At 42.8% G+C, this 22,402-nt stretch overlaps 1 protein-coding gene across 2 annotated transcripts in view; it reads left to right on the forward strand.

Annotated features, from left to right (window-relative positions):
- Positions 1-22,402, forward strand: part of Nedd4 (NEDD4 E3 ubiquitin protein ligase) — an 84,915-nt gene that overhangs the window by 12,472 nt on the left and 50,041 nt on the right. Inside the window, exons 4-6 of one of the 2 annotated variants that reach the window (XM_032910856.1) lie at positions 2,511-2,589; positions 2,687-2,725; positions 11,686-11,739. In XM_032910856.1, coding sequence (XP_032766747.1) covers positions 2,511-2,589; positions 2,687-2,725; positions 11,686-11,739 — 172 coding nt within the window. Of the gene's footprint in view, positions 1-2,510; positions 2,590-2,686; positions 2,726-11,685; positions 11,740-19,427; positions 21,673-22,402 lie in introns of those variants that run through there. The other variant, XM_032910855.1, reaches the window with a different exon arrangement.

Raw genomic sequence — 22,402 nt, forward strand, 5'->3', positions numbered from 1 at the left:
AATATAAATTCAGTTAAAAAATGAGCAGAACCACTGAATAGGACAAAAAATTGTCTAGATGGCAGGTTATCTGGGTTAGAGTTAATATTTACTTTTGTGGGTTTTTTGTTTGTTTGTTTTGTTTTTTTGAGACAGGGTATTATGTAGCATTGGTTGGCCTAGAACTCACAGAGATCTCTGTCTGCCTCTGCTTCCTAAGTGCTGGGATTAAAGGCTTGTGCCGCTGTATCCAGCAATTTTTGCAGTTTTTGTTTGATATTATATAATTAGTTATAAAAACTGTGGATGGGGGTTGGGGATTTAGCTCAGTGGTAGTGCGCTTGCCTAGGAAGGCGCAAGGCCCTGGGTTCGGTCCCCAGCTCAAAAAAAAAAAACCAAAAAAAAAAAAACCCAAAAACTATGGATGGGATTAGACAGGGAAATGTAGATGAACAGGAGACCAGGTAAGAATACCTTGGGGTAATCAGTTTGAAACTTACAATACTAAAGTGGCTTAAGAAAGACTGAGGGTAGGGCTGGGCTGTAGCTTGGCTCTCCTAGAATATACAAGGTCCTGGCTGTGAACCCCAAATCTGCTTGTGATGCAAGTCTGTAATCCAAGCACGTGGGGTCCAGGCAGGAAAATCAGAAAGTCAAGGTCCTTCTCAGCTACATAGAGAGTTTAAGGTCAGCCTGGGCTACATGATAACCTGTCCGGGAGAGAACCCAGACATGAGTATTTCAAAGCATTTTCAGAATAGATCTGAGAACAGACAGAAAGCACTCTGGTTCTTAAGAGCTGTGGGAGCGGAATATGCAAAGTGGGGCTGCTGTGTTGAGTGCTGTTTCTCGGAGAGCAGTGCTGTGGCCTCAGCCTCCACCCTCAGACTACTGTGTAGTCTCTACAACTTGGGAGGAATGGATCACAGCTGACCCTGATCCACAGAAGCTGTTTGAACAGTGTGATGTGGAGTAATTGCCATGTAAGCTCTTACCAACTGTTCTCCTGTACCTTTAATTGAGAAAGGAAGAAAGACATGCTCTGCATTGCCAGAGGAAGGAATTAGTGGAGTTTCAGAATGTGGAAAGGTTAGGACAAAGGAGTTGGTGAAATGGGCTGACTGGGACCTTCTCTGGTGGATGTGCTAGACAGAGTGCCTCTTTGGGCTCCTCAAAGCCATCTGTCTCCCTTCAGGAGGGTTTCTGGGGCTTGAGAGGTGGCTCACTTAAGAGTAGCCATCTTTCTACTCTTGCAGAGAGCCTGAGTCCTCGGTTCCCAGTACCTATCTATGTTAGATGACTCTGAAACCATAACGCCAGGGGACCTGATACCTTCTGACCTTAATGGGCATCTGCATGCATGTGCATACACACACACACACTCACTCATAAACATGAATAAAAACTAAGTCTCAAAAAAAATGGAAGGGCTTCTACAACATCTTTGTTTTGAGAAAGGGATTTAACCATGTAGCCCTGGCTAGCCTGAAATTCATAGTAAGCTGCTTTCCTCTGCCTTCTGATTGCTTGGGTTAAAAGTGCCCCACTGGAAAGAGGCTAACATTTGAAATGTAAATAAAAATTACCTAAGGAAAAAAAGTTGTGCCCTGCTGTACCTGCAAATGTAATTAAACTGCAGTTTTTCAAAAATATTTAGAGTCTGTAAGAGTCATTAAGTGGTCTGCATTCCAAATCTTTTTTTTTACTCCTTACTATCTTTTTAAAATCTTTTTATTGATTCTTTGTCAGTTTCGTATTATGTACCCCAATTCTACTTATCTCCCCATCCCCTCATATCTGTCCTTTGCCCCTGCAACCTTCCCCAAAATAAAACAGCAGGCAAGCAAACAACAACAAAAAGCTTGGGAAGCGTCTCATCGTGGAAGCCATGGTGTGTAACAGTATATTCCTCTGTCCACACATCTTCATTTGCAAATATTCATTGCCATTGGTCTGTTCAAGATCTCTGACTTCTGTGACACCATCAATATTAGATCATCAGGACTCCTTCCAGTTGTTGCTCTGTCTGGAGATCCTCCAGTTTTGGAACAGCAGGGCTGGCCTTTTCCCGTGCCTCAGCCATTCTCATGATTTGAGGTGGGCCAATTCAGTGCCCTGGATCTGGGCCTGGGTGGTAGTGAGCTGGCCAACGGACCAGCTTCTTTTCTGCAGTATCAGGGTGAGCTCTCCAGCACTGCCCTGCCTGGCTCGGCCACCCAGTGCTGCCCTTGGCAGGAGGCAGGGTCAGCCCTCCTGCTCTCATGATGCCCTCCAGGATGGCTCACCTGCACCCAGGCCTGCTGCCCAGTCAAGGTGTGGGCCCCACTCTCCCAAGTGCTATACTCTAAATCTCTGTCCATTTTACTGATGTGGTAATTAAAGGTTTTAGTAAGTTTCTATAAACCAGAGCCTGTGTGCAGGTCTCTGGTGTTTTAGGGTACAAAATAATAGAAACAATAGAACTGGAAATCTGGTAATTTGAAGATTTGGACTAAACTACTACTGAAACTTTTGTTTTTACCTTTTAACAGTGATCCTTATGTAAGAGTGACATTGTATGACCCGATGAGTGGAGTCCTTACCAGCGTGCAGACGAAAACTATCAAAAAGGTTAGATTTAGCCAGCTTCCAAAGATTTTTAATAAAATTGTTTTTCTATGGCAAGTTATTTTAAAAAATAAATTGTACTATTTTTATTGTCTTTTAGTCTTTGAATCCAAAATGGAACGAAGAAATACTATTCAGAGTAAGTATTTTATTTCAGTAAAAAAGTTTTTTTTTCCTCTGTGGGTACCATAAGTACTCATTTATAATATTCTAAAATAACATCTTGGAATGTGCCTAGAGTTTTGAATTTTATTATGTGTGTGTGTGATGTGTCTGTGAGTTAGGACATGCACAACATGCACATGTCTCTGTGTGTGTGTGTGTGTGTGTGTGTGTGTGTGTGTGAGAGAGAGAGAGAGATGTGTCTGTGAGTGAGGACATGCACAACATGCACATGCCTCTGTGTGTGTGTGTGTCTGTCGGGGATCAGAGGCCAGCTCTGTGGACCTGGCTCTCCCTCCACCTTTAGGTCTAGGGGTCAAACTCAGGCCAGGCTTACATAACAAACTAATCAGCTGACACATTGCACTGGATCCAAAATTTTTAAAAGAAAATTTAAAATCTTTTTCTGAGACAAGAGTCTCACTGTGAGCGATGTTTGGTGGTGTGTTTATATAAAGATAAAGAGAGGGGGCGATGGGGTTGGGGTTTAGCTCAGTGGTAGAGCGCTTGCCTAGCAAGCGCAAGGCCCTGGGTTCGGTCCCCAGCTCCGAAAAAAAAAAAAAAAAGAAAAAAAAAAAAAAAAAAAGAGAGGGGCCGATATGTTCTATGGAGGTGTAGTGAGGTGTGGGGGAAGGGGATGCCTCTGCTGAGACATCTCTCCTCCCCCCCCATCCCCTAAGGACCAGCCACAGGGTATGGGGAGGGGAGTTAAGAGGGTAGTAGGGGCAGAGAAAGGCCGAGGTTGGGGGTAGAGAAAGAGGAGTAGAGACCAGCAATCTGCAGGTGGAGAGAGGAGGGAGGGGATGGGGAATGGAGGTGGGGACAAGGCAAGAGCAAGAGCATGAGAAGGGGGCAAGCAGCCCCTTTTATATCAGGCATACCTGGCTGTTGCCAATTAACTGTGGGGGTGGAGCTTAGAATGCTAACATTTGGTCTGGACTAGTTCCATAAACTCAGAGATTTACCTGTCTCTGTATTATGAGTGCTACGATTAAAGGTGTGTACCACCTTGCCCAGGCACCCAGAGAAAAATTTTGAGATCTAAAATTAGAGGTTGGAGAGATGGCTCAGAGATTAAAGGTACTTGTTGCTCTTACAGAAGTCCTGGGATTCAATTTCCAGCATCCAAATGGTAGCTTACAACCATCTGTTAATACAGTTCCAGGAGATCCAGCGCCCCGTTCTCACATCTGCGTGTACCAGGCACACATGCACACAAAAATTCAATAAATCTTTTAAAAGAGAGTTAACATTGGGAGCTCTCTGATGATACAGTAGGAACCATTAATCTTATTATGAAAGATAAATATAAGGCAATTGATGGTTAAAGGCCATTGAGAAGCTGGACACTTGGTGTGCTTTTAGCCTACTTTAGTTGGGAGCCTCCTGGGGATAAGTAGATGTGGCTCTTACACACCTTTCTTGACCTTCCAGCCTTCTTACCTCACCCCACCTCAGATTCCAGCCCTGCTATTCCAGCTCCCAGGAGATTCTGAGGGGCACGGTTCTCCACCAGCCCTTTCGGTTCCCTGAAGGGTGGAATTGCATTTCCAGTCTCTTGGCTGGATCATTTCTGCTTGTATTTTCCTTAAAATAGGTTTTTTTTTTTTTTGGCCTCATTTTTCTGTTTGCCTGTATGCTTACGCATGGCCAGTGTGCTTTTAAAAGATATCTTCCTTTCTGCTCTTTCAGTGTACTTTCCACAGCTCTGATCTTGCTCAGACCCTAGCTCACAATCCAGCTGTCAGGCCTGTCTGCACTCCTACCTCTGATGCATGTGCTTCTGAATAAGTACTTATTTTGTTTTATTAAAACAAAATTCTGTATTAAAAAGAGGTAGGTGCTGGAAAGATGGCTCAACAGTTAGGAGCACTGGCTGTTCTTCCAGAAGTCCTGGGTTTAATGCTCAGCACCCACAAGACCGCTCTCAGCTGTTCGTTGTGTACCAAACTGCAGGCTCCAGGGCCTTTGATACCTCACAGACATACATGCAGAGAGAATATAGCGCATAAAGTGAAAATAAGTGGTCATTTAAAACATTGTATGTGTCTGCAACTGCGTCCGTTGGCCTCTGTGAAACCCCTTGGTTTTGATGTAGATAAGAGAAGGGAAGAAGTTGGCCGGCATAGACCCTCAAGTCTGCGTTCCGGTGCAGCGCCAGCAAGGCCCTTCTCCTGTTCCTGCTCAGAGGAAGGTCTCCTCCACTCAGGAGCTCGTCAGAACGAGCTTTCGAAACCCGTCTGAGATTTGAGAATCTTAAATGGCTCCGAGTTGGTTAGAGTCATTCCAAGAAAAGTGAAACTCACTTGTGGTTTTGCTCTGTCAGCCTTGGGCAGTTTCCTTGCGTGGGTGTTGCTTAGAATTTTCAAAGACTTCTCAAATGTATCATTACTTTACTTACTGCATTTTTGCTCAGAAATAATGTGCATTTTTTTCACTGAACCACATTTTTTTGCACATCTGCTCTTATTTTGTGTTACTTTGTTTCAGGACAGGGTTTCTTTTCTCTGTGTAGCCCTAGCTATCCTAGAACTTGCTCTGTAGACCAGTCTGTCCTTGATCTCAGAGAACTGCCGCCTCTACCTCCCAAGTGCTGGGATTAAAGGCATGCAGCATCACCACCTGCCTATTTATTTGATTTTGATTTATTTGATTTACTTACTTATTTTTAAATTCATATTTAACTATTATACATTATATTCATTATAAATATTTATTTACTTTTGATAACATTTACTTGTTAGTGAAAATATTAATATAAAGATGCTACAGAAAGGAATGAACTAAAAGCTAAAATTCATCTTTATCTCTACTTGTTTAGAGTTTGTTTCTTTGTTCTTGCTTTTTAACTCTAAGAAAATGTGAGCACTGACTGTAAAAATATCCTCGATGGCTTCAGAGTATAAGACAGTCTTCTCTTTCAGTTCATTTTCCAGGCTGACATACAGAGTGCGTTTTTCCGCAGCGGTATCGTTCTCAGTCATCCCCTCCCCTGCCCTCTGGTAGTCCTGCCCTCCCGGGCTGGCTCCCTCGTCCCCCAGTTACTGCTGCATTTCCCCTTTTTATTGCTGGGATTCTGTTACCCTCTCCATTTCCTGCCCTGCTTAGGATCTCTTCCTTTGCTGTTAGGGCCCCACGTCTAGTTTTGTGACCTAAACTCTAGACAAACACACGCATACAGTATTTGTCTATCTCAGGAGCTTATTTCACTTATATTTCTAGCTGCATCCATTTTCTTTTCTTTCTTTCTTTTTTTTTTTTTTTTTTCCGGAGCTGGGGACCGAACCCAGGGCCTTGCCCTTGCTAGGCAAGCGCTCTACCGCTGGGCTAAATCCCCAACCCCTGCATCCATTTTCTTAATGATTGCCTCCGATTCCACCCTGTGTATGGAGCACGTTTTCTTCATCCATTCCTCTCCTGCTGTGACTGAGACTAGTAAATGTGGGTGCGAGTCCCTCTGTTGTACTAACTTGCTGGGTGCCTATTTAACCTATGGAAGTGGTCCTGGCTCCAGCTTTCCCCAGCTCCTCTCTCTGGGGGTTAGGCCGAGCTCCCCACAGGCGCTTCCTACGGAATCCAGACATTTTGCTTCCTGCCTCTGTTTTTCCTGGTACCTTTGTCCTTCTGGCTGCTGTACTTGGTTCTCTGCTCTCCCTTTCCTCCCCCTCTCCCCACGTTTTAGGGTCATGACCACTCTTTGCTCTCCCAGATGTGTCTACCTCAGCTGTGTGTCTCCCTTTTATCTACAGTAAACTTTGCCCTCCACCATACCCAGCAGTCTACGTCCTCTCCTATCCTTTTTATTTCTTTTTTGTCATTAACCCAAGACTTACAGCTGGATCAAATGGTAGTTCTGTTTTCAATTAATTTTTTTCCTGTTTTCAGGGCTTTAAAAGTGTTTAGATTGATTTATTTTATTATATTTGTGTGAGTGCTTTGCTTGCTTGTGTGCCTCTGCACCACATACGTGCCTAGTGTCTGTGGGGGCCAGAAGAGGGTGATGGCTTCCTAGGAACTGGAGTTACAGATGGTTGTGGACCACTGATGCTGCCAACCGGATCCTCTGCACAGCAACAAGTGCTCTTAGCCACTGAGGCACTCCCCAGTCCCCAGTTCCCTCTCATGACGGAGCTCCCTACCGCTTCCTGTTTGTGGCTGCACAAGTCTACATTCCCATCCACAGTGAATAATGATTCTTCCCTGGAATCCTCCCCATCATTTGTTGTCATTCATTTCCTGACACAGTCCTGAGGCTGGGGTGGGAGAGAATCCCCTAAAGAGCAGTTGAACTCTTTAAAGTATACATTGGCCAATGTGTTTCTTCTTTGGCAATCAGCCTACTTACTTGAATGAGTTGATTCTTTTAAAGTTTAATTTTTGTGGCTCTCTTTGTGTGAGGTATTAGTGTCCATCAGATGTGTGGCTGGCAGACATTTCATTCCATCTGCAGGTTCCCATCACGCTGGCTTTTTTTTCCTGTATAGAAATTCATATAATCCCACTTGTTATCACTGTTTCTTATATTATTAGCACCAGAAAATTATTGCCTATATTTTCATTTTAAAGTATGTTCCCAGACAGTTTTACAGAGCTTACATTAAGGTCTTTGGATTTTGAATTGATCTTTGTATAAGATAGGGGTAAGGATCTGGTTTCATTCTCCTAATTTGGAAGTACACCAGGATTAAAGCAGCCGGATCTTCTCCACAGTTCTTCACAGTTGAGTCTAAAATTGGGTGACTCTTCTTTGGGTTTATTTCTTGGTCCTTCACCTCCATGCCTGCTTTGTGTTCCCAGAATGGTGTTTTGTTTTCTTACTATGTAGCATTGTTCCTTCTGCTAAGGATGGTATATTGTTCTAGTGACCATTGATAATAGCTGTTTCAAGTCTGTTTATTTCCACTGAATTTTAGATTTTTTTTCCTAGTTCTGTGAATCATTTTCATTGTAGTTTTGATAGGGATTGGATTGATTTTGAAGTTGGCTTTTGGTAATAGCCATTTCCACAACATTAAATCTAGTCTCTGGGAGATTTTTTCTATATTCTTACATTCAGTAATGTCTTCGACCTCTTCAGTGTCTTGAACTTTTAATTAGAGGGGCTTTTACCTCATATGTATTTAAATTTTTTTGTTAGATTTATTTATTTTATCTTATTTTATGTGTATGAGTGTTTTTTGTTTTTTGGTTTTTTTTTGCATGTATGCATGTAAAGCACATGTGTACTTGGTGTCCCTAAATATAAAAAGAAGGCAATTGCTTTTTTGGAACTTATGGTGATCTACCGTGTATGAGGCTGTGAGTGCTGAGCCCTCTTTCTAGTTCCACAGGTTTCTGTTTTGTTTTCATTTTTTGCTTGGCAAGTATTACCGGTGTCTAGAAAAACTTACTGGTTTTTGCACATTGATTTTGTAGATGCTGCTTTGCTGAGAGTGTTAATCAGATTGTACGCCTCTTCTGGTGGGGTCTTTAGGGTCTTTTTTTTTTTAAGATTTATTCATTTATTATATATAAGGACACTGTCGCTGTCTTCAGACACACCAGAAGAGGGCATCGGATCCCATTACAGATGGTTGTGAGCCACCATGTGGTTGCTGGGAATTGAACTCAGGACCTTTGGAAGAGTAGTCAGGTGCTCTTAACCGCTGAGCCATCTCTCCAGCCCTCTTTAGGGTCTTTTAAGTAAAGGATCAGTCATCTGCAACGTGATCAGACTTCTGTTTGGGTTCTTCTCTTTCTTCCTTTTACTGCTGAAGCTGAGACTTAGAGCACTAAATTGAATAGGCATGGAAAGTGGGTGCCCTTGTCTCCCTTGAGATTTTAGAGGTTATGCTATTAAGTTTTCCCAGTTTATCATAATGTTAGCTAATGTTTGTTGTGACAGCCTTTATTATGTTAGGGTATATTCTTCAGGGAACTTTGCCAAAGTCCTTTTTGCCTGAGTCAAATGCTTTCTACCCTCAGGTCTATTTATGTTCTGATTGAGCTCTCATTGATATGCACATGTTGAGCCAAGCTTGCTCCCTGCAATGAAACCAGCTTAGTCAGGGTACACTTTTTTGGTGAATTTTTTTTTAAAGATTTATTTATTATATATGAGTACACTGTAGCTGTCTTCAGACACACCGGAAGAGGGCATCAGATCTTATTACAGATGGTTGTGAGCCACCGTGTGGTTGCTGGGATTTGAACACAGGACCTCTGGAAGAGCATTTGGTGCTCTTAACCACTGAGTCATCTCTCCAGCCCCTTTTGGTGAATTCTTAAGTTTGGTTACAGGAATTTAGTGAGATTTGTGTGTGTGGGTGGGTGGGTGTGTGTCTGTGTGTGGGGTGTGGGGGTGGGTGTCTGTGTGTCTCTGTGTGTGTGTGTGTGTCTGTGTGTGTGTCTGTGTGTGTGTGTGTGTGTGTGTGTGTCTGGGTGTGTGTGTGTGTGTGTGTCTGTGTGTGTCTGTGTGTGTGTGTATGTGGGTGTCTGGGTGTGGGTGTGTGTGTCTGGGTGGGTGTCTGTGGGTGGGTGTGTGTGTGTGGGTGTGGGTGTTGGGGTGTATGTGTCTATGTGTGTCTGTGTGTGTGTGTCTCTGTGTGTGTGTGTCTGGGTGGGTGTGTCTGTGTGTGTGTGTGTGTGTGTGTGTGGGTATCTGGGTGTGGGTGTGTGTGTCTGGGTGGGTGTCTGTGGGTGGGTGTGTGTGTGTGTGTGTGTGTGTGTGTGTGTCTGTGTCTGTGTGTATAGGAGTCAGGGGAATTGGTCTATAGCCTTGTTTTTTTCTTGTTTAGATTTGGCTTTTGGTGTTGTAGCATGAGGTTGGTTGCACTCCTTCCCTTTCTGCTGTAAAGAACAGATTAAGGCCCAGTGATAGTCACTTTCCTCCAAGGCTTGTCCGCACTCAGCAGTGGATCTGCCTGCTGGGACCGTCTTTGTTGGGTGACTGTTTATTACAGCTTCAGTCCTGATGATTAAGCAGCTTTGTGTTACTCCTTCTTGATTTAATTTTAGTAGGTCAGATATATCTAGAAATTTATCCATTTCATATCAAATTTTTGTTGGATTATAAGTATATTTCAGATATTTCTGATTTTAAAAAATCTTTATTTTAGCAAGTGTGTATGCGTGTGTGTACACTCAAGGTACACTGTGGTTGTCAGAGGACAACTTGAGGGAGCCAGATTCTCTTCATGTTTACTCCAGAGAACGAACTTAGACCCGCAGGCCTGCGTGCAACCTTTCTTCCTGCCAGCCTGTCCACCTCATCAGCCTTTTTCTGAGTCTCAAAAAAAGATTGATTTTTATTATATTTAATTATGGGTAGATATGTGTGGAGTTGAGTACAGTGTTCACAGAGGCCAGAGTGTAGGATCCCCTGGAGTGGGAGTCAAAACCTGACATGAGTCCTGGAAGAGCAGCAGGCCCTCTTAACCCTGAGCATCTGAGGCCCACTCTTCCTGGCAGAGCTGCCCTAGTTGTACCCCAAAGGTTCTGATGAGGCGTGCTCCCATTTTCATTCACTCAAGAGCCTTTTCATTTTCTCCCTGATTTCTTTAATGATACAGAGTTTAATCAAGAGCTGTCAGTCTCAGCGCATTTGTATAATTTCTCTGGGTGTTCCTTTTGTTGATTTCTAGTTTAATTTCTACCATGGTCTGATAAGATATGAGATTATATTGATTCTTTTGTACTTGGTAAGACTTGCTTCATGGCCTAGAATGTGGTTTATATTAGAGGTGGCTCTGTGGGCTGCTGACAAGAATGTGTATTCTATATCTTTTAAATGTAGATGGAGTGTTCTATAGCTATCAGCTAGCTCAGTTTGGTCAGCCGTGTAGTATCGCTCTTAAGCTTTCTGTGTTGACTTAGTTTGAGTGATGTATCTAGAGATGAGAGTGAGGTACTGATCAAACCAACCTCCATCACTGTGAGTCCTGTCTGATATATTATACCCTTTCATGTTTGTTCTGTGAAGTTGAGAGCCTCAATATTTGCTGTAAATATATTTATAGGTATTGCATCTTTTTGGTGGATTGTTATATGCAGTCATTTAAAAAAATGAATAAACAGAAAAAACCCACTTCTGAATAATTTTGGTGTGAAGCCTACCTTGTAAGATAGCAAAACTGTGCCAGCTTTCTCTCAGTTTCAGTTCCCTGGATAGTCCATTCTTTGTTGCCTGAAGGATATGGGCTTTTTGTTTGTTTCATTTTAGAAAAAGATAATTATATTATTAGATAATTAGATTTTGTTTTTAAAAGAGGCCAGTCTGTGCCTCTTTATTGATGAGTTGCAGCCATTTACATATAAGGTTATTATATGTGTGGAAACCTGGAGTCTTATGGTTGCTTTCCTGGTTTTTATGAATAAATAGAATCACATGTTGTGGTCCTGTCTGTTTGAGTATTGATTTTCTTTTTTTTTTGAAAGACAGGATAACCTAAAAAAAAAATAGATAAGATCAAATAAAAAAAAAAAGGTGAGGGGAACTGGAAAGATGGTTCAGTGGTTAAGAGCATTGACTGCTCTTCCAGAGGCCCTGAGTTCAATTCCCAGCAACCACATCTCTGTAATGAGATCGGATGCCCTCTTCTGGTGTGTCTGAGGACAGCTACCATGGCCATGTGCCATCTCTCCCTTCCAAAATATAATTTTATGTAATATCTTCAACCTCAGGTATATTAAAAAAGCTTCCTTTATGTTTGGTATTAAGTAGATTTTAACTACTGAAATATGTCTGCAAAAGTTGAAGACATTAGCTTTGAAAAATACTACATATTGTTGCAACAACAAAAAGTGTTTGAACGAGGGTGGCTGTGTGTGACATGGGAGTGGCCTATTGGTGCAATGGAACTGCATAACTGGGTCATCAGTTGCTCATTTTGAAGATGTTTCTTGGCATCTACAGGTGGGTGTTTATGTTTTTAAAGAAAGGCTGTTTCTTTCACTCAGGTCCTTCCACAACAGCACCGGATTCTTTTTGAAGTGTTCGATGAAAATCGTTTGGTAAGTTCTGTTACCCTGCATGAGTGTGAAGGTTGAGCTGATGGTGAGCTTCAGGAGACTGTGGGGGACGGGTCAAGATCTGCGATTGTGATCTGAGAGACTTCCGAGCTACTGGTGTGGCTGCAGTATTTTTCTTTCTCTTTCCTTTGATTAATCCTCCCATTTCATTCTGTTCTGAATGACCTATCCTGGGTGTGGAGATTGTAAAGTCTCTCTCAATGAAGGTCCGGGAGATAAGCCCCTCTTTCTCCCATTTTCCATGCCATGTACTCTGAATCCTAGAATATATGCAGTTGCATGTTTTGTATGTGTACCACAGTGCCCCACCTTCTGTGTGTGCGTCAGAACACACAGAAAAGTTATAAAGTCGGGCACTTTATAACTTTTGTTCTGTGACAGGGCCACAATGGCTTGGAGCCTTGCCAGGTAGGCAAACCTAGCTACCGCCAAGTATCCTGGAACCTGTGTATGTTCACCTCTTCTCTCCCATGCTGAGAATATAGTGTATATCACTGCCCATCTTCTTTGTGGGTTTGGGGATCAGAACTCTGGCCCTCATGCTTCTGAGGTGGCTCCTATGGGTCTTTTCAGGTTTCCCTGTCCAGTTTTACTGTCCATCTACTCTCTTGTCCATACTCTTCCAAGAGCCTGTCCACACTGAGGGAATGAATATTATTCACAAAGGCCAGGACAGAGCCAGACCTAAGTGCTTTTGTTGGTTTGGGTTTGGTTTTAGTTTTGAGGCAGTCTCCCTACATATCTCTGGCTGTCTTGGAACTCATTCTTCAGGTCAGGCTGGCCATGAACTTGCCAGGACTCTCCTCCTTCTGTCTCCCAAGTGCTTAGATTATAGGCCTAAACCTCTGGGCTCAGTCTGGTTTCCATTTCTATAAAATGATCATTTTGCCTCTTGGTTTCCTGAAAAACATCTGGGAACTCTACAATTTTCCGTCTTTTGGGTGTCTATTTAAACCTTCCCATGAGCAGGTTACATTTATAATTTATACCTGTAAGATCTGAACATGTGGATTGTATTACTTAGCCTCCCCGACACTGTGTCTGAGACCCAAAGGAGGGAAGGCTCATGCTTTTAGCAGTTGTAGCCCATGTGCACTTAGGTTTACTTGGGTCCCTGTGATGAGGCCGAGTGTCATGCAGAAGGGTCGGTCAGAACAAAACTGGCCACCTTTGTAAGGGAATCCCGATCTCCAAGTTCATTAAGTTGTAAATGCACAAATCAATCACTTGATGAGATAGGTCCAGTCACGTCAGTTGATGTGATCAGCACTCTTGAGGTCCAGGCGCATCTCACCTCTGAGCACTGATGCTGGAGCACAATCTTTATAGCCCAAGCTTGCAGCACACTTCAGAACCAAACCCTAACACAGAAAAGTAATGTTAAGTATTCATTTCTGTCTTGGTTAAGAAATACACCAAAATAGGAATTAAGTAATTTGAGTCACTCTGGCTGAGAGAGGCACTGAGACTGAGTTTCTGTTTTCCTGGCCATCCTGGAACTTGATTTGTAGATCGAGCTGACCTGGCATTCACAGAGATTTGCCTGCTTCTGCTTCCCGAGTGCTGGCTGAGTCACTATCCTGACTAACAGAAAAAGTGGATTTGGGATGGAGAACTGGTCTAGTTAAAAGTGCCCGATGTACAGTTGTGAAAACCAGAGTTTGGATTTCAGTACCAGGATAGCAAACCAGGTATCCTAGGAGTGCCATGCAAATTCCTGTAACTCCTGTCAGAGGGTACGGGAGGATTGTTGCTGCTTGCTGGCCCTCTACCCTCCAGAGAAAACGTGTCCCAAACTAGGTGAGAGACCCTGACTTACAGGAGTAAGTGGGGGAGGACAGAGGAACACAGTACAGCTTCTGTTGGCCTCTGTGTGTCTCTGCATGTACATGTAAAGTCACACATATACACAATAATTTTAATAGAGAATTTTAAAAAATATTGTTACATTGCATAACATTTTTTTTATTTTCAAGAAATGATAATTGAGTCTGGCATGGAGGTACATACTTGTAATCCTAGAACTCTGTATTGGGACTTCTAGGCCAGCTGGGCGGTCATGGCATTTGCCTTTAATCCCAGCACTCAGGGGCAGATGCAGGCAGATCTCTGAGTTCAAGGCCACCTCTGTCTACAGAGTGAGTTCCAGGACTGCCAAAGCTACACAGGGAAACCTTGTCCCAAAGCAAAACAATAACAGAGAGAAAGAGAGAGACAGAGACAGAGACAGAGCGAGCTCCTGCATCAGAGAAGACATGAGTTCTAGGCCAGCCTGGTCTAGACAATTCTAGGCAAGCCTGTACTAATATTAGGAGGTTCTGCCTCAAAAATAGTTTAAAAAAGAAAGTGACTGTTGTATCACTGACTGCAGATACTCCACTGAGAACTCCTAATACTCAAAGCAGTCTTTTTATCAACAGGCAGCATGAACTTTTAAGACCATATATTAAGACTTATTATTTATTTGTATGTGTTTACATGTGTGTTCACACCCTTCAGTATGGAGATCAGAAGAAGGCATCAGACCTCTTACACCTAGAGTCACAGACATTTATAAGATCCCTGGCTGATGGTGTATGTGTGTTGGCTTCTGAGTTCTGAATTTTCATAATGTTCAAACAAGCACTCCTAACCACTGAGCCGTCTCTCCAGCCCTGGTGATTTACTTTTAAATCCAGAAATGTGCATATACATAAAGTACACGATGCACATCCTTACTTTTAGTAGCAAATCAGTGCAGCCTCTGAAGACCTCTTGTACCCTTTTCAGTAGTGACCCTTTTCCTTCCCATTGTAGTGGCTACTATTACAAGTTTTCTATTTAACATTTCTTTGCTTTGTAAAATATTTTTAGTGTGTGTGTACATGCATACATATATGTTAGTACATATATATCCCTAAGAACATTATTTCCTTTTGCATAACTTTAGAAGATTGATTTATATTTTTAAAATTATGTATATATGAGTTTCTGTTTATGCACAAGAGTACAGTGCCCATGTTGGCCAGAAGATGGCGATAGATCCACTGGAAGTAGAGTTCTAGGTTTTTGAACTGCCTGGCATGGGTATTGGGATCAGAACTCTGGCCCTCTGCAAGAACAGCAAGGCCTCTTTAATAGCTGAGCCATCTCTCTAGTTCCCTTTTGTATATGTTTAAGCTTACACATGCAGCACCTATGAGTGTGTTTCTGACAGGCTTTTTCCTAAATGCTGTATTTCAGATTCACCACACTGACATTTTCACCAAGGCAGTTTTCCATCATATATTATGGTTATAATACCATAATTCGTGCATTAGCCTTCCGTAGTGGATAGTCTACTTATTTCAAATTGCTTTTCTCAATTTATAGACATCTTTGCAGTGTCTTGCTGCACTATGTCTGAGGGCATCTCTAGGCTGGGTATTGGGGAGCTGAATTTCGGGTTACTTTGTCTTCACTTCCTATGCAACGTTTGCTGCTAGTGTTCGTGTTAGAGTGACTTTCTTCTTGATCCTTGTATGTGGACTATGTTATTCAAGTTATTTAAATGTAACCCAGGGGGTGGGGGATTTAGCTCAGGGGAAGGGCGCTTGCCTAGGAAGCACAAGGCCCTGGGTTCGGCCCCCAGCCCCAAAAAAAAAAAAAAAAAAAAAAAACAAAAACAAAAACAACAATAAATGTAATCCAGAAGGCAGGATAGCTCCTTCTGCTTTCCTCTGGGTCTGGTTGTTGTCGTCCTTCCTTCCATTGACTGTCATGGGATGTGATTGTTTCCTGACTGCCAGCATTCGTGTTTGTCAAACACTGTTTCATTAACACTTCTTTAGAGTTGATGTGTGTATAGTTCTGTACTGTGTGTCCTGAGCTCAGAGGGGAGAATGCCTTTGGTATTCGTGGTTAAACATGCTAGGTGATGGATGTGGCAGTTCCATTAGGGTCTTGGCTCTGATTTGGCACATCAGTGGTAACCCCAGGCAAATCAGGAAACAGGAAATGGAAGTGGGAGGCCATCATCCAGCACTTGGGAGGCAGAGGCAGGAAGATTCTTTTTTTTCTTTCCTTTTTTTTTTTTTTTTTTTTTTTTTTCCGGAGCTGGGGACCAACCTAGGGGCCTTGCGCTTTGCTAGGGCAAGCACTCTACCACTGAGCTAAATCCCCAACCCCAGGAAGATTCATTGTAAGGTCATTGTCATCTATACAAGGAGCCATGGTGCCAGCTTGGGCCTGAAGGAGACCCTACCTCCAAAAACTAAAGTTACAAACTTAATTATTTACAATAAAAATGAACTTGTCAGTCAGTCTCTTAGGAGACAAGGGCTGGGAAAACACTTGGGGAGAATATTTTTCTTCCCCAAGACAAGATATCACTATAGCTTTGTCTGTCCTGCAACTCAATACTGGCCTTGAACTCAAAAATGTCTTCCTGTCTTTGCCTCCCAAATAAGTGTTAGGATTAAAGCCGTGTAATACTACACCTGGCTGTTTCTATTTAGCTGAGGATGACCTCAAACATCGATCTTCCTGTCTCCTCCTCTCCAGTGCTGGGCTTACATGTGTACGCCTCCCTTGTGGTGGCACGTGTGGACTTAGTGATCAAACTTTGGGCTTCCTACATATTACACAGCAGTCTGCCACCCGAACCTCGTCACCAACCTCAGACATTTCTTCATGAGGATACGAGTTAAACTGTTGTAACATTCAACATGGTACCTTTTTTGTGTTGGCTGTATCTGTTGTGATAATCTTCATGTGTCCTGGAAGAGAGAGCTTTATCAGGAAGTCAATGTGAGTAGCTAGCAGGGGCCAGAAAAAACCAGAGCCGTGTGCTGGGGGCCACCCACACCTCAGCACATCACTGAAGTTCAGAAATGAGCTTGCGGCCCTGGGAGCCATAGCAGCTGGGCTGGCCGCCCGCAGCAGACGTCAGCACTGTAAACATCTGTCCTTGATTGAAACCGTGTCCTGGCAGACCTGGGAAAGAGTGAGGAGAAGAACACAGGTAGAATTTTAAGTAGAGAAATTTTCCAGGCCTCTGGAAAATGTTTCTCTGATCATGTATCGCTTGTGCTTTTCTTTCCTTAGCTGGTTTTAAGGCGTGAAGTGATGGTGGTAGTGGTGTCTGTGTCTTAGTCATCTCTGAGTGATTGTACAGAGTTTGGCCCTCAGCACCCGTGTCAAGCAGCCCACAACTTCCTGTAACCCTAGTGCCAGAGGCTCTTATGCTTCTGCCATCTAAGGTCATGGCACCCGTTTGCATGTGTACAAACGTACCTGCATAATTAAAAATAAGTCTGAAAAACAAGTAAAGTTGCCTCTTTGAGAAGCACACCTTTTCTCTTGAGGCCTTCAGCTGTTTGGATGAGGACTACACACTGTGAACAGCCAATCGCTTTAACTGAAAGGCTACTGGTTTGCATCTTCTTCCCATTTTTAGAAATACCTTCAGCAATGTGGAGATTGAAATTTGTTCAAACAGCCTAGTGCCCTACAGTGGATGTTGGTGTTCAGGGTTCATCTGTAATCAGTGGTACCTAGAGCTGTCCACGTAGCATAAACCATCACTTTATTCTGTGTGGGACATACCCAGTGACCTGACAGCTCAGAGTGAGGATCCAAGCTTCCATCCTCAGGCCCTGGCCAGTTTTCTCCAGACTCCGGATTTCGACAGGACAGCAGAGGCCTCCCACATGAGGGCTGCCAGCACATCTCATTCATCTGGCTTGAGGCCGGGGTTGACATTGGCCCTGGTAACTGTGGTGTGTGCCTCTGCATCGCCGGAGATCTGAGCCTACAATTTGGGCTATTCAGCATTTTGGGATTTCAACACTTGATTGTCTTGCCTGATTCCTCCAGTTCTTCAGTTATCATTGCTTCTTATCTATCTGTAGAACTTACGAATATTCTTTCAGAAGTAGCAACTGGGTTATCTTTTTTAATTAACTGAGACAATGTCTCACATAGCCCAGGCTGTCCACATTTACCATATATTGAATTTCTGATTCTCCTGTTTCCACCTCCCAAATGCTAGGATTATAGGTGTGTGTCACCTCCATACCAGGTTTTTAGGGAGCTGGGCAGTGTGAATTTAGGTAAGTACTTTACCCAACTGACCTACATCTTCAGCTGTGGGTCAACTTTAAAACACAAAACAAACAAAAATCCCAACCGTAATAAGAAATCAGGTACTCACGGTGGGAGCAGTGACAGTATCTACCCATCATCCCTACCCCCCCTCCCAGCTGGAGTAGTCTGGTGCCTGCTTTATGTTTAGTAGGACTAGAAGAGAGGGGGGAAAGAAAAAAGAAGCCTGTTGTGGTTGGAGGCTTAAAATCTTACTACAAAGCTGTTGGTCAAGGAGAAAATATGTCAGATACTCAGCATTACTTTCTATTAATAATCAGAGTTTCTCACTAACTGTAAGTTTTATCCCAAGGCCGGTGCACTTAGATGATACTGATCATCCGATTACAAGTGACCCATTTAACATCTAACTCCTAACTTAGTCCCAAAAGAAAGTTAGAAGGAAGAAACAAGCTTAGGACTTTCCTTCAATTCAGAAAAAGAAGAATAATTTGAGTGTTTTTATTTGCTGAAGTCTGTACGGCATACCAGGTTATGCACCTTCTAAGTATAATGTCTAATTTCAGTCAAACAAGTTTAACAGATTCTAGTTTGTTATGGATTAACTGGTTAAAAATACTGTTAGAAAATTGGAATTAAAAACAGATCTGACTTAAGCAGCTTTTTAAAACAAAGTATGAGTATATGTTTTACATATTTGCTTTTACTTAGGAAAAAAATTTAACTTAGAAAAAATCCAGCTTGGGTGTAGTGCCATGCAGTGTAAATAACTCAACTGTTTGCTTTTTACTTCTCCTGTGAATGGGCCACTATATGCTTACTGCTGGAGTTCTTGCTATAAAATTCAGGTAAGGGGCTTAAATACACTCTAGAGTATTATTTAAAAATAAATTTGTTTCTTTCAAATAGAATACCAACCTCGGTCTGTGACATTTGGGAGAGAATTAAAATATGAAGCTTTTATTGCCGAGTAAGCTGAAAATACAGTGAAGGTTATGTAAACACGTCAGAAATATATATCTATATATACAGAGAATCAGCCCCTTGAAGGACAGGCAGTCTACTGTTCTCTGCTGTGAGCGTTTTATCAGCACTCATAATTCTACCTCAAAGGCCGTGCCAGTGTTCAGAAACGTAAACAAGGGCCTGCTTTGTTTATGTTATGAAATATGTGGCTTGGTTTGTGTTTCTTTATAGGTATCTAACAGCTGCATGGGTTGTTTTAAAGCACCAGCAGGGGCCAGCAGAGGACTCTCTGAGAACAGAATTGCCATTGAGATATGTTTATTTGATGTGTTAAATCCTTTTTAGGTTTCTTTACTTACCACAACACTCTCTTTAAGTGAATGAATTGCACACAGTGGAATAAAATATCCAATGTGTTCAAACTATATTGGGGTGTAGCTTTTCTGTCTAATCTGCATATATTTTTAATGGAATGTTTGCCCAGGCTTTCTTGGCAGGATTTTAATAGTCAAAATATAAATGGCATCATTTAAAGACTGTACCACTTGGCTGCAAAAAGCCTTAAAATTACAGGACAAAATGGTTGGTGACAGCTTCTCCTCAGCCTTTTTTTTTTTTTTTAATTTCCCCTTGAGGAGGTTATTTTGTGTTTACCACAGTGTTACTAGGCTCACTTTGTAGTTCAGTCTGTCAGCTTTCACTTTCATAATTGTGTTTTGCTAAAATATTTATCTGTTTGATTTCACAGTCAAGTTTTATGCGCCTCACCCCATGTTTTCGTATTTCTGAGTGTATTCAGATTCCCCGCATTAACTAACCTGACTAATCCCTCAGTATGGCCACTATTTGGAAATTCAATCTTCAATTTGATACTCAATCACACAAGTTTTATTTGTACCCACTTCCTGTAATACTATAGCGGTCGGTGAAAACATTAGTGGTTAAGATTACCGGGGAAAGTTGCAGGCACTGAGATTTCGGGAGTTAAATGTTCGTTTTGGGCTGGGGTGAAAAACTGGGTTTCCCGTTGAAATGCAAGAAGCTTGTTGTTCTTGTGTTACTCATTCATGCAAATTGGCGAAGGTATAATTGAAACAAGGTTGGCTGTGTTTGAGTCAGGACTGCAGCTGAGCTCAGCTTAAAGGTCGCTGGAAATCAAGTGCTTTGTCAGTGAAGGCGTTCTGACTCCCAGTGATTCTAGACACTTGGGGAATGTCAATCTCAGGCATCGGCCGTCCGTTTCTGTGAAGTCTGGAGTCTCGCGCCGTCCTGAGGTTAAAGACGCCCCTGACCAGCTTTTTCTTGCCACCACCGCTGGTTTTTTCTCTGGCTGCAGCACAGCCGCTGCTAGCCTGTCTACAGACAGAGCTCTTCATTTTGACTCTCAGCCCTGAACATGCTTGGAAATGAGAACAAATGGCACAGAGTTTACGATTGCACTTCGCAGCCAGAAGAAGCAAGACTTACCCTCTGTCGGAACCCTCTGGAGATGACTTGGATAACCACATTCACACACACGGCCAGAGGCCACCCCGGATCTCAGTGGCCAGCGTGGTTCAAATGAGGCTGACCCCCAGACAGACGCCACTGGCTCAGTGGGTAGATCATAGATCCGCCGAAAGTACTGACAGAAAGAGCAGCTGCCTGCAGATCTCACTGCGGCCCAGGTATGGTGGGTGTCTTCCCTCCGGCACTGTTGTGGTAGATAGGGACGATATTTCCTTTACCTGTGCTTTAAAGGATAGTGTTTGCAGCAGCACTGGAGTCGACAGTGAGGTGTCCAGTGCCAGCGATGGCAGCCTCTTAGGTATTTCTGCCATGTACAGTGGCAGCCTCAGTAACTTCTCAGCCAGTGACAATGGGTCTTACAGCAGCAATGGTAGTGACTGTGGGTCTTGTGCAAGCCTCACAAGTGGAGGCTCTTACACAGGCAGTGTTGTCAGCGACAGTAGTGGTTATGAGACCTTTTTCAGTGGAAATTTACCTTCTGACAACGCCTCCAACAGAAGCGTGCCAGTCAACACTGCTCCCCGTGAAGTTCTGTGCAGAAGTCCCAGTAGGCTTCCCTTTGCCCAGGAAGACCTGGAACATGGAGTAGAGATTATGAAAGTGCCGGTGAGCGGGAATGCAAAGGTTCCACTGAAGCGCTGCACATCTTTGGTCATTTTCCCAAGGAGTCCTTCAAACACTCCACCAGCATCCCCGACAAGCAGGGGTGCCTACCAGACCTCACACCAGTTGGTTGTGTCTCCTACCGAAACTGCACCTCATGAAGACGGAACTGGCACCAGGGGCTTCCTGTCGACGGCTGTCAGCGGGCTTCGATTATCTAAAGCGACTTGTACTCCTGGGGAAGTCAGAGATGTACGGCCGCTCCATGCCAAGGGCTCCCTGCAAAAGAAAATTGTCATTTCAGATAATAGGCCCAAACAAACTGTGTGTGAGAAGTTGCCGGAAGGATTTTCCTGTGTTTCGGTGCACTTGACCCAACAAAATCAAACAGCGTCAGATTATGCAAACCCACATGTTGGCCGCACATCAGAGAGGTTAGAACTTCAGCTCCAGTCTGATTTGGACCATGGCATGCTCACACAGAGGGCATCTCCTTGCTTACCAACTACAGCAGACACGGATTCCCATGTAAACATCCGTGGAGAGTTGGAAAGACCAAATTCACAGAGAAGCAGAGGCCGTGCTGCTTTGCAAAGAAGTGTCTCGCTGGGTGGGACATATCCGAATGTTTCCTGTTTATCCAGCCTGAAGCACAGTTGTTCAAAGGGGGGACCATCTCAGTTGCTCATAAAGTTTGCATCTGGGAATGACGGTAAAGTTGATAGTTTCTGGAGAGAGAGAGACTTGACAAATGAACTGTCCGGTGTCTGTAAGGTAAGAGTCTTCTGGTCTTGTAAAGTACTTCCTGTACTGTATGCTGATTATAATTGATAATAACATTATCTGTTCCTTTCTGTGGCCCTTAGTGAGAAAGCATTTAGAAAGCATCAACTTTATATTTGTAAAAATCTTTGTTACTGTTCCAGTGGAAAACTTCTTTAAAAAAAAACAAAACCAAAAAGCCTTTCCTTGGTTATTTGAATCCTAAAATTCTTCCAGAACTGGCTGGGTCTTTAACACTCGATCCTGTGTTGTTTGTTTTCTCCAACAGCTCCATTTGTTCTTCTTACCCTCAGAAACAGGGTTTTCTTCTCCCTCTTAAAACGCATGCATTTTTAAGATGGCTGATAAAAAGAGTATTTATTATATTGAATGTTTTCAGCAGAGGAAAAATAAATGGGTTTTGCATTTACATACACTCTAGCCACAGGAATGCTGCTCCCACCCTTTTTCTTGAGTTTCCAGTCAATGCCACCTCCCAAAATGTAGCTCACTTTTTCAGCAGTATTGATTTCTAAGTTTTATGTGTTTGAATTGGCTTAAACTTACTAGGTAGTTCCTATAATTTTCTATGTACTACATTAGTTTGTTGTTTTGACAGTTTTGCTTTATTTAATTAGTAATTTAACTCTTAGCCAGATTGGCTTTTTATGTAATTTGGACTTTTGAAAGCATTTAAAAAATCTTACAAACTAAAATTCAAAATATCTGTATTTAGAAGGTC

This window comes from Rattus rattus, chromosome 8 (assembly GCF_011064425.1).
Source record: "Rattus rattus isolate New Zealand chromosome 8, Rrattus_CSIRO_v1, whole genome shotgun sequence".
Taxonomy (NCBI): Eukaryota; Metazoa; Chordata; class Mammalia; order Rodentia; family Muridae; genus Rattus; species Rattus rattus.